Source organism: Phoxinus phoxinus (assembly GCF_949152265.1).
Source record: "Phoxinus phoxinus genome assembly, chromosome: 23".
NCBI classification, from domain to species: Eukaryota; Metazoa; Chordata; class Actinopteri; order Cypriniformes; family Leuciscidae; genus Phoxinus; species Phoxinus phoxinus.
Window position 1 is genome coordinate 21,422,974 of NC_136898.1, and position 12,594 is coordinate 21,435,567.

The 12,594-nt window shown below is 41.2% G+C and overlaps 1 protein-coding gene across 1 annotated transcript in view; it reads right to left on the reverse strand.

Annotated features, from left to right (window-relative positions):
* Positions 1-12,237, reverse strand: part of LOC306992019 (up-regulator of cell proliferation-like) — a 34,181-nt gene extending 21,944 nt beyond the window's left edge. Inside the window, exon 1 of the mRNA XM_079600433.1 lies at positions 12,165-12,237. Coding sequence (XP_079456559.1) covers positions 12,165-12,200 — 36 coding nt within the window. The 5' untranslated portion in view covers positions 12,201-12,237. The remainder of the gene's footprint in view (positions 1-12,164) is intronic.
* Positions 12,238-12,594: the final 357 nt, after the last annotated feature.

The window sequence follows — 12,594 nt, forward strand, 5'->3', positions numbered from 1 at the left end:
CCCGCCAGCTCCGAAGGACACTAAGTTCGCGACGGCGTGTGGGGGGGGGGGGGGGGGGGGGGGATTAGGGGTTGTGGGCGAAAGCTCGCGTCCGCGAAGCTGACAGCGTCGAAAACCTCGTCCTCGGCCGGGGGAGGGCCCACCAGCGGCTCGCTGGCGGCAGTGGGCCTCTTCCCTACTGTTGCTCGAGCCACTTCCCTTCTGGCTCTGAGGGCGCGCACTGGCAGCTCGGCGCGGTGGGCGCACGTTTCGTCAGTCAGTGCCGCTTAGGTGTGGGCGAGGCCCAGGCACGCGACACAGAACTCGTGAGGGTCGGGCGGGTCCAGGGGGCCCGCATATATCTGGCATGTTGTAGCCATCGGATGCTTTGAAGAAAAGTTGATAGTCCTCTAATGCAACTTCTACGATGACTGATTTCTAGCGTGAAGAAAGAGATTCTGACGCAAAGGTTTATACTGCCCGCGAACCTGTCAGTATTTGCATGCTTCGCGTCAATTGGCCAGCTGTCCCACAGCTGCCGTTAGCTTATAAGATTTCAGCAAAAATGGAAAAGGGAGGAGTTCCCATATACGTCTCAGTTGACGTAATGTTGAAGTTACCGCCTTGAAAGGGAACCAACGCGTAGTCTATTGCGTAGAGGCTCCGGCGTAGGTCCGTAGGTATAAATCAGCCTTAACTGTCTTCCTCTCCCTCCCTCGCGCAGGGCCGGATTAAGAGTTCAGAGACCCTGCATGGGCACAATGACTTGTAGCCCCCAAGAACATTTAGGACATTTTAAGGTTAAATGCATCAATCTGGTGCACTTTGAGAGCTCAAAATGAAGAGCTTCAACCCATGAACTGTGCACATTGAACAAAGAAAAAGCAATGACTTGTACCTGGACATTAAAGAGGGCTCAAACATCCTTTTAGTTATGATATAGAGCAGGGGCGGACTGGCCATCTGTGTGATCTGTGTGATCTGTGATGACCGCCACGCACGCGGTCATCACCTGTTTTTTTTCCCTGTTAACGCAGCCGCAGGTAAAAACGGAAAGAAAAGGGTGGGGCTGAGAAGGCGAGAGAATTTGTTTTTGCGGAATTTAGATGCTGAAGCCGCTAAATGTCGCAAATCAACTGAAATATTTAGCAGCACAGCCAGCAGCAGCACCTCGCAGTTAAATATTAGCAGCAGTGAAGAAGTGAGCCAGACAGATATGCAGCAACATGCCACCAGTGATGAGGGACAGAAAGATGAGCTGGTTCCACAGGTAGATCCAGGGCAAGCAAGTATGGAACATGAGAGGAGAAAGAGAGTTACTTGCTAGGGGATGATGTTAGGAAGTGATATTCGGGTTGCTACATTTTTAATGATTACAGTAGTTAAAACATTTTAGCTGTAAAATGCCACATGCAGTAGCTAATATTAAGAAATATGTTGTGCTTTTACTTTTAAAAATGTTTACAGTTAATGCTAACAAACTTTGAAGATTTTGAATACAGAAGTTACATTGGTAATGGTGTATTTTCATTTAGATGTGGTGTTATTATTTGTGTAGTAAGATTAATTACTCCATAAATGAATTAAGATTATTAAGTTATACATTCATTTTAAGACAGCATGGAATAGATTGTATAATATGCTGTTATATTATAACAGTATATTATATAATCTATTCCATGCTATCTTGGAATAAAACCTGTTTTTTTTTTTAAATCCATTCCATCATTTGTTTATTCAGGTTGATCTTAGACCAAGAGCAAAGACACTCACTCCAGCTCAACTTTAAGCGCCCCAAATCAGACAGTCACAGCCTAGAGTTTTTTTTTTACACAGGACTGCAGGACCTCCATTAAGTTAATCTAGAATAATATGCTTTTAACACAACATCACAGTGCTATTGCTATAATTTGGATGGTATAGTATCATGAGCCACAATTAAAGTCTTGTGACACTCATGCCAGGCGTTATTGTTGTTGTTGTCGTCGAGTTTCCGCGCGCCGATTGCTTTGGAAAGATATAGAGTCTACATTACATTATCACTGGTGTTTTAGGATGCCAAACAATTATTATAATAATATAATAATGATTTATATAATTATTCCTATGACGTAAAATCCATATAGCCTATAAATGTACTGTATAAATGAAAATTAATATTTCAAAAGTATATTTTACATTACACTCTACTATGGGAGAATTACAATACTTTTGTCCTAATTTCTTCACTTGCAAGAAATAAACCCTTGAGCTTTTATTTTGGAGAAAACACCAGATCCCCTGCTGATGATCGCGTGAGCACAGTGCGCACTTCTCTTTAGATCACGCCGCACACACAGAATATTATATAGGCTAGACTTGTGCGGTTTTATAAAGGCACAAAGCCATATCACGTTTTCAATTTTAGTTCGTTGGAAAAAATAACGCTAGAGAGTCGAGACCTTTATGTTAGGCAACGTCATCTCCATCTTTCCACCGATTTTAAATTTCAGAGCGGACAAGTGTGAGTCGACATGACAACTCGCTCTCGCTCGCTGCGCAGGAAGCTACAGACACTGTTTGACGTGATTTAACATAATATTTTGATCGAACGGGTTGCACAAACCTGCTTATAATTAGGAAAGTGCATGAGGACTGCGTTTATAAGGTGATCAAACATAATATTTGACGGTGCCCAGGGCCCCTTAGATGTCCTGTGCCCTTGGGCAAGTGCCCAGTTGCCCTAATGGTTAATCCGGCCCTGCCCTCGCGCATATTAATCTAAATCAATTGAGAATTGACACAATGGTAAAAGGTCGGAAGACCGAAGTTTCACGTGGAGCATTGGGATTTTTTTATTTTATTAAGCGTCTCTATTAAGCGTCAGCCACTGTCAGCCACACACACGATCTCTCACCGTTTACATCTTTCAGACTCTCCTATTGATACACGAGCGCACACAGACAGTGCAATACAGATCTTATTTACCCATTTCTCATCTTATCTGATTTTTTTGGATGTGGATCTTTCTGTCTGTGTGCTCTCGTGTATCAGGAGAGTCTGAAAGATGTAAACGGTGAGAGATCGTGTGTGGCCGACGCACGAGACGCGCGCTGCATTTGTTTAAAAAAAAAACTTACATACAGTATTGTGTAAGTTCGGGTGGCAGGCGCATGTCTGTGACTGGTCGAGTGGCCGGCCCATATATCCGTGACTGGTCGAGTGGTAGCTCCCCCTGCCACGCAAAGATTTTACCCCCTCTCCAGGAACCTTGCCCCCACAGCAAACAACCGAACCGAGACTCCAAAATCGTGATATGAACCGAACCGTGACATTGGTGTCGTTAAACCACTACGAGCTATACAACCAAATTTCATAAAAACGAACTTTAGGCTATGGCGGCGGAGAGAAATTCGAAGGGACCGTCTGCAAAGTGCAGTTCAACAAAAAACGTTACTACAAAAATAGTAATTAACTTCGATGTTACACACTGTAGTGTCACCATATTCAGTTTACACATCAATGGTCTCCCACTGGTCATTCTACAGCCCTTATGAAAAATATTCAATAACTTGACTAACACACTAAATTCAGTTCACACATCACTGCTCTAATGCCGTTTATACAACACTTAGTTTGGCAAGTAATAGCACATAAAAAATAAGCAGTCCTATTCTTTACACAAATGATATGCTATTGGTACACACAGGCACAGCTAGGCTAAAGTTACAACCATAGCTTTTGCATTATATTTGCTTATTGCATTTGATGGCATTACACGCTGTATAACTGTGAAGTTATTGAATATTTTGTGTTACTTAATATTCATATTAGGTGGCGCAGTTACGAAACTGATGTGATGTGGTCAGAGTGAAGTGACAACGACACATACAAAGTTTGGTGTCAATATGTCAAGGCATAATTCAAAATGGCCGACAGCCAAAATGGCCGATATGGGAAAATTGGATATCAGTCGACTTAGTATGACGCCCTGAATCTATCGATACCACTTTTATGCTTTTTGGACAAACCGTTAAGCAGTTATAAGCAAAAACATAAATTATTCATATCTCCGGACCAGTAGGTGGCGCTGCGCCGAAACGCAGCATGTAGCCTCAGGTCATGCTTGTAATGACATGTACCAAATTTGGTCTGAATCCGATAAAGCGTTGTGGAGATAAATTATTGAGCCTGTTTTCGCAAGCGCTACGTAAAATTTATTTGCGCGGTATTCGAGAACTGTTATTCGAATCAACTTGATTTCCAAAAATTTTTGTCGTCATGGTCTGGAGATGATCTGGTTCAATTTTCGTGAAATTCGGAGCAACGGCCTAGGAGGAGTTCGAAAAAGTAGGTTTTTCGGAAAATTCAAAATTACGGGAAAACTATTGTGGCGGGAAAATGACGTCATAGGGTGCAGTCGAATCGTCGTGAGCTCAGGAATCAGAGGAAAACATAATTTTGTTTCTAGCCCTTGTGGTTCAAAAGTTATTAGCATAAACATGAGTGAAACTTTGGACAGCTGGTGGCGCTAGAGGGAATGAGTTGGAGACTCCAAATTTGCAAGCAAGACGACAAGACATGCCAAAGTGGCTGGGAGTGTGAGACCAACTGCAGCAAGGAGCAATTAAAGACATTTAAAGATGAATTTTGGCAAAATGGTTGAAAAATCACATACATTAACTAAAAATATGATTATCACTTTCGACCGTAGGTGGCGCAATTACGAAACTGATGTGATGTGGTCAGAGTGAAGTGACAATGACACATACAAAGTTTGGTGTCAATATGTCAAGGCATTGCAGATATAAAGCCTGAATAGTCATTTTGGCATCATGCCTCAACTTTGCATCTGCGGTATACAAAAACGGTTTTGTCTATCGACACGAAATCCATAACTTTTACTCGGCACGGTCTGGAGATGACACGATCCGATTTTGGTGAAAATCGGACCTTCGGTCTAGGAGGAGTTTGAAAAAGTAGGTTTTAAAAGAAAATAAAGATGGCGGACAGGAAGTTTGACTGATTATGGCAAAATTGGTATCTATGTTTTTAGCATAACCCAAGGAATCTATTGAGATCAGTGTCATTACTATAGGCAAATTTATTCAAAAGTTATTAGCATTTTTAGAAATTTCATTATAACTTTTGACCAAAAGGTGGCGCTGTCTCATAATATTTTGAGTACCTTTAGGGCCTTGTACTGATGACCCATACTGAGTTTCGTAACGATACGTTCATGCGTTCATAAAATACAGCATTTTAGCACATAATTCAAAATGGCCGACAGCCAAAATGGCCGATATGGGAAAATTGGATATCAGTCAACTCAGCATGACGCCTTGAATCTAACGAGACCACTTTTGTGATTTTTGGACAAACCGTTCAGAAGTTATAAACAAAAACATAAATTCTTCATATCTTCGGACCAGTAGGTGGCGCTGCGCCAAAACGCAGCATGTAGCCTCAGGTCATGCTTGTGATGACATGTACCAAATTTGGTCTGAATCCGATAAAGCGTTGTGGAGATACAGCCTTACGTCTGTTTTCGCAAGCGCTACGTAAAATTTATTTGCACGGTATTCAAAAACGGTTATTCGACTCAACTTGATTTTTGTCGTCATGGTCTGGAGATGATCTGGTTCAATTTTCGTGAAATTCGGAGCAACGGCCTAGGAGGAGTTCGAAAAAGTAGGTTTTTCGGAAAATTCAAAATGGCGGGGAAACTATTATGACGGAAAATGACGTCATATGGTTCAGTCGAATCGTCGTGAGCTCAGGAATCAGAGGAAAAAAGAATTTTGTTTCTAGCCCTTGTGGTTAAAAAGTTATTAGCATAAACATGAGTGAAACTTTGGACAGCTGGTGGCGCTAGAGGGAATGAGTTGGAGACTCCAAATTCGCTATGGTGATAGTTCAGGCTGTCCTCTATCACTGTGCCAATTTTCATAAGTTTCCCGCAAACGGTTCTATAGGCTGCCATAGACGCCCAGTCGGAAGAAAAAAAAGAAAAAAGAATAAGAACCAGAACAGATACAATAGGTGCCCGCACCTTTGCGGCAGTGGCTCAGTGGTTCATGTAGGTTGTCTACAAACTGAAAGGTTGGTGGTTCGATCCCCGGTTCCACTGGACCAAGTGTCGAGGTGTCCATGAGCAAGACACCTAACCCCAGCTGCTCCCGACGAGCTGAGTGGCGCCTTGCATGGCTGACACCGCCGTCGGTGTATGAATGTATGAGTGAATGGGTGAATGAGAGGCAAATTGTAAAGCGCTTTGGTGGCCATGGGTCTATGAAAGCGCTATATAAATGCAGTCCATTTACCATCCATTTACCTTCAGTGCTTGGCCCCTAATAAGAACGGGAACAGATACAATAGGTGCCCGCACCTTCAGTGCTTGGCCCCTAATAATAAGAACCGGAACAGATACAATAGGTGCCCGCACCTTCAGTGCTTGGCCCCTAATAAGAACGGGAACAGATACAATAGGTGCCCGCACCTTCAGTGCTTGGCCCCTAATAAGAACGGGAACAGATACAATAGGTGCCCGCACCTTCAGTGCTTGGCCCCTAATAAGAACGGGAACAGATACAATAGGTGCCCGCACCTTCAGTGCTTGGCCCCTAATAAGAACGGGAACAGATACAATAGGTGCCCGCACCTTCAGTGCTTGGCCCCTAATAAGAACGGGAACAGATACAATAGGTGCCCGCACCTTCAGTGCTTGGCCCCTAATAATAAGAACCGGAACAGATACAATAGGTGCCCGCACCTTCAGTGCTTGGCCCCTAATAAGAACGGGAACAGATACAATAGGTGCCCGCACCTTCAGTGCTTGGCCCCTAATAAGAACGGGAACAGATACAATAGGTGCCCGCACCTTCAGTGCTTGGCCCCTAATAAGAACGGGAACAGATACAATAGGTGCCCGCACCTTCAGTGCTTGGCCCCTAATAAGAACCGGAACAGATACAATAGGTGCCCGCACCTTCAGTGCTTGGCCCCTAATAAGAACCGGAACAGATACAATAGGTGCCCGCACCTTCAGTGCTTGGACCCTAAAAACGCTACGGAACTCCGAAACACTAGTGGTGGGCAGATCGAGGCTTCGTGAAGCAATGAAACAGTTGAACCAAATGTGCCATATTGTTTCGAGGCTTCGAATCAATCCGACTCCCGTCTCTACGGTGACACCTAGTGGTCACTTGCAGGTGTTGATCTAAAACAACCTTGACGAGCCATTAAAAAAATGTGTTGTTTTTTAAATTTTTGTATTTTTCTAATATGTGAAGCTTGTAACCTATAGGCTCATCACTGTGCATAATGTTATTTTGGTCCTGCAAAATGAATATTAATAAAATAAATCAAGCCACAATGTCTCACTTTTTTAGAGATTCAAAAATATTAATTTCTCTTTTGTGGAAGGACTTAGCTTAGGCCTACTTCTTTTTTTACAGATAATTTCTCCAGCCTTTGAAAAAAATCCTCTCACAAGGGACACTTGTTGCTGGCATGCAAAGAATTTTTTTAGCTAGGACATACAAAAGAGGAAAGATTACTGCTCTGTCTTTCCAGTAAGTTAGTGGATCATGAGTTCTGGGCATGTATCTATCCAAATCTATCTATCTATCTATGTATCTATCTATATGAATCTACCTATGTATCTAGATATGTATCTATAATATATGTAGCCTACCTAGATATGCATCTATATCTATCTATGTATTTATGTAGGTGTAGTGTATATGTGCCTTATGCTTCGGACTCTGGGTCCGGATGAATTAGCTCAAATGATCCATAGGGAATTTTAATAACTAATCATGAATATGATCAATGTTTTGCATAGTACAGTTACATTAAATTGTCGAAAGTGAAAGTGGATTATATGAATATATGAATAATCAATCACAACGAATTATAATTCCTCATTCATATACCAATAATCTTACTTAACTTCGATTATGAGATAATCTTTAATGGAAATTAATGTAATTATCAAATCGTTGTTCGTCCCGCGACCAACCGTTAGATTAAGTGATTAATTTCTCAACAAAGTTATCCTTTCTTATAAACTCCAAGAAACACTAACCTTCTGGCCGTGAACATTAATATTTCTGGTGTTCATAAAATTAAAACTACTTAATGTAGTAAACAGGGAGCGCGGTAGCTCTGATCCATCTCATTGACGTTTGTATTTTTACGAGCCTTTCACAGAAACAGTTGAATATATTGTTTTAATAAATGCAAACTACAGAATATAACGGAATACACATAGTGATTATAGGTTTTATACGTCTATGTACAGTTACTTACATTAAACAGACAAGACAAAACGAGTAACAGGTGATGAGAGAAGGAGAGTTATAGAGAGTTGGGGAGGGGCGCGCGCCGTAGCACGCGCTGAGATTGTAGAGAGATAGAGAAAGAGAGAATGGTCACGTGTGACCATAGAACAGCAAACATCATAGAATAACGAAATCACAGACCTTTGAGAGCCAACCAAAATGCATCGAACCTTAAAACATTAAAAACTCGTTAGAGTGAATACTTGCAAAAGGTCGTGTGTGTGCATGTCTGGATCTGAGGGGAGCGCGCGTTCTCGTGTCTGAGGCGCGTTCTCTCGGGTCGTTTCGGAGCAGGGCGCGTTCTCCGTGAAGCTTCGAAAGCAGGGCGCGTGCTCGTTGCCAGAGCACGTTTCCGCGGGAGCTTTGAAAGCTGGTTGCAAGTGAAGTTGCTGAAGGAATTCAGGCTTCGTTCGTTCGACAAAGGAGAATTTGAAAATGAAACAAAAGAAACTTTATAAAGGAAATAAAAAGGACGGACTCCAGAGGAGTCCGATCGCGGACTTCACATGATGAGCAGACGAGGGAGCAGGGGACGAGAGAGCGTGCAGGAAGAGCGTTTTTGCTTTTAAGGAATGTAAGGATACGCCTTTTTCTGGGACAAGAGCGAATCGGATCCTCTGATCTAGAGCGGGAGAATGTTCCTTTGTTTGTAAAGACACGCCCACTTTGACTATGTCATGTGAGATCAAATTTAACATTCATATTTAGAAGTATGGTATTTCCTAGAATAAATGCATATTATTGTGCCTTGCAGTCAAGATTCAACTCCGTTAGGTCTCAGGATTTAAAATAGTATCAAACATCTTCGGGTTACATTTAGGAATACAACATTTGATTGTTATGCATTAGTATAGACATTTTAAAGTTTAATTAATACATGCTATAATTGTAAACTAAACCCAAATCTGTCATGACACATAAATAGCAACACAGAAAAATATCAAGTCCATTCGTTAATGTCTTAAATATGATTCTGTTGAAATAAAAAGTCTCTTGGTGTGTGTGTGTGCTTATCTCTCTGGAGACGTGGGTGTTCTGTCACGTGTGTTCCTTGGAATTTTTGGGGTGTCGTGTTACGTGTCTCTTTGTGTGTGTTGTAATGGAGAAAGAGACAAAGACCTCTTGTCTTCCGGCAAATTAATGAAGTGTTCGCGAGAATCGCGATTCCCTAATTTGACCAGATGGCAGTCAATGTTGCTACATAGGCTAGGCTATATCTATAATCTATCTATATATGTATCTATCTATTAATCTAGCTGTCTATATTTATATCTATCTATTGATGTGTCACTATATGTAGGCTATACTCTGTCTGTCTCTAGCCTATCACACAACGTGTTGTGTAAATTTAAATGGAAGCCTAATCAAATCGCACTATGTCACTATCACCAAAAATCCGCTATCTCAAGATCAAACTCCTCTCACAAAAAACAATATAGGTTGATTTCACTTTTATACAGATGTGCGATTGCGTGGTCTGTTCCCGACCGTGTCAATCAAACGCTGATTCGGCGGATCACACCTGACCTGAGTGAAACACTTCGAGGCTTCGTTTGGCCATAGTCACGTGACATAGGTGTTTTGAATCACGCTTCGGATCAGTGTTTCGAAACATCTGCGCTTCGGGATCTCGCAAAGCTTCGGAACGACTGTTTCGCCTCAGCCATCCCTACGAAACACTGCAGGACATTAAACAGGAAGTGTCTTTCCGAGATCAGTTTCACTCGCGGTTTCTCGTCCATCTTTAATAGTGCATTTTATGTATTGATTCCATTTAGACTTTTCCTTCCAAAATGTTTGTGTGAAGAGAGGACGGAGTTGTTGTCTACAACATGGAGTAACATCCGTGAATGTCACTCACACAAAGTCGCTTGTAGTGTGAACACAGCTTTCTCCTATGGGGTTATTATTGTTGCAATATTCCAAATAAATAGATTAATATTCACAAATAAATGTAAAGAGATTCACAAAAATGTATCGAATGCACAAATGAATAGATTAAGATCCACAAATAAATGTAAAGAGTTTCACAAAAAATTATAAAATTCACAAATAAATAAAATGAGATTTGCAAATAAATAAAATATTTACAAATGTTTTCTTATTTTACAAACACAACTCTGCCTATCGCTGCACACATTTGTGAATCGGTTCCTGTGCATTTGTGAATCCCCTCACGCATTTGTGGATTTTGAAACACTTCTAGCGCAGACGTGCAGAGAAATCCACAAATAGGTGGACTCCACCCACCGCCTACTCAAGCCAATCAGATAACGGCCACATCGAGCTGGCCAATCGTAGCACGTTATCGCTTCAACCAATCACGTTAGGCTTTACGCTCGGGGCGGGAAGTGGGAACTGACTGATTCTTGCATCAGTCTGAAAGGAGCACTGGAGCGCAGTAGTAGCGCTGAACTGTGTGTGGTAAAAACACTCTGTTTTCAAAAGATTGTTGGAGTTTAAGGCCTCTTTATATTTCCATCAGGATGCACTCAGGGAATTATGATAATCAGAGATCCCGAGCATCATGAACAGTCTCTACACCGGTATCATAATCGTGCTCTTAACGGCACGATTTGTCCTAATTGCGTGAAGTAGCCGCTACATCAGAAGTCCGTTTACTATCAATGAATGCCCCGCGTCCAGTACACTATCACGAAATATGATAGTAACCAGGACTAGTCAATAAGCAGGCTACGATCAGAGCCGTTAAGAGCACGATTATGCATATAAAGCTAAGCAGACGTCACATAGGGAATGTGTGTTAACATTTCAAACATGCTAGTTTTACATGATTTAAACTGCAGCGGCAGCAGTGAACAGACAGTGCCTATTTGCTTTTGTCGCGCCTCTTGCCGGTGTAGAGACTGTTCATGATGCTCGGGATCTCTGATTATCATAATTCCCTGAGTGTATCCTGATGGAAATATAAAGAGGCCTTAAACTCCAACAATCTTTTGAAAACAGTGTTTTTACCACACACAGTTCAGCGCTACTACTGCACTCCAGTGCTCCTTTCATTGATGCAAGAATCAGTTCCCACTTCCCGCCCTGAGTGTAAAGCCAAACGTGATTGGTTGAAGCGATAACGTGCTACGATTGGCCAGCTCGATGTGGCCGTTATCTGATTGGCTTGAGTAGGCGGTGGGTGGAGTCCACCTATTTGTGGATTTCTCTGCACGTCTGCGCTAGAAGTGTTTCAAAATCCACAAATGCGTGAGGGGATTCACAAATGCACAGGAACCGATTCACAAATGTGTGCAGCGATTTACAAATGCACAGGAACCGATTCACAAATAAATGTCAGGCAGAGTTGTGTTTGTAAAATAAGAAAACATTTGTAAATGTTTTATTTATTTGCAAATCTCATTTTATTTATTTGTGAATTTTATAATTTTTTGTGAAACTCTTTACATTTATTTGTGGATCTTAATCTATTCATTTGTGCATTCGATACATTTTTGTGAATCTCTTTACATTTATTTGTGAATATTAATCTATTTATTTGGAATATTGCAACAATAATAACCCCATATTCTCCTACCAGTAGCCTACCGTTCTCAACCCTCTTCCTGGAGCCTATATTTGTAAATGTATACTTCTAAAATACAACATACCAAAACCAACAAAAAAGATGATAAAAAGCAGTTCATCTTCGATCCATTCTTCATGTTTATTATTTAACCTGGTCTAATTAAAAATGTATCAGTAAAATAAATTATGTCTCATTCAAATCTGTCCTCTTTCCGCAAATCATGCCATTTCTTCACTGATTGTTTACAGAATATCCGAACACTGAATACCACAAGCAAATATGCATATACATTAATACACTACACCTGAAGAGAAACAGATACTTACCCTGAATTTGAAATGATTCTCTGATGTCTCATTCATTAATGAGTTTGAATGAATGAATGTTTCCTTCAGTATTTTGTATGAGGAGCACCAGCTGGAGCCCCTCTCTTTTTTATCTCTTTGGACTGTACCAAAACAACAGAGGGGAGGGTGGTGCGATCTTAGTTTAAACAAAAAGAGATTACATTAGAAGAACATTACAAAGTCCCTTATTTTAGTGAAGGCTTAATGTGCAATAATGGCTATTTCAGTAAAATTAACAATAACAGTATTTTGAAGATTTTTCCTTTCAGTTTAATTTTTTCCTTGCATTCATGTGATTTGCAGGAACTTTGGAAGGTTATCAGATTTCCAGGAATCAGAACACAAGTAACAAACAAAGCAGATCTGTGTTTTTTCGACTTAACTAATTCGCGGGCATCAGTGAGCCGCT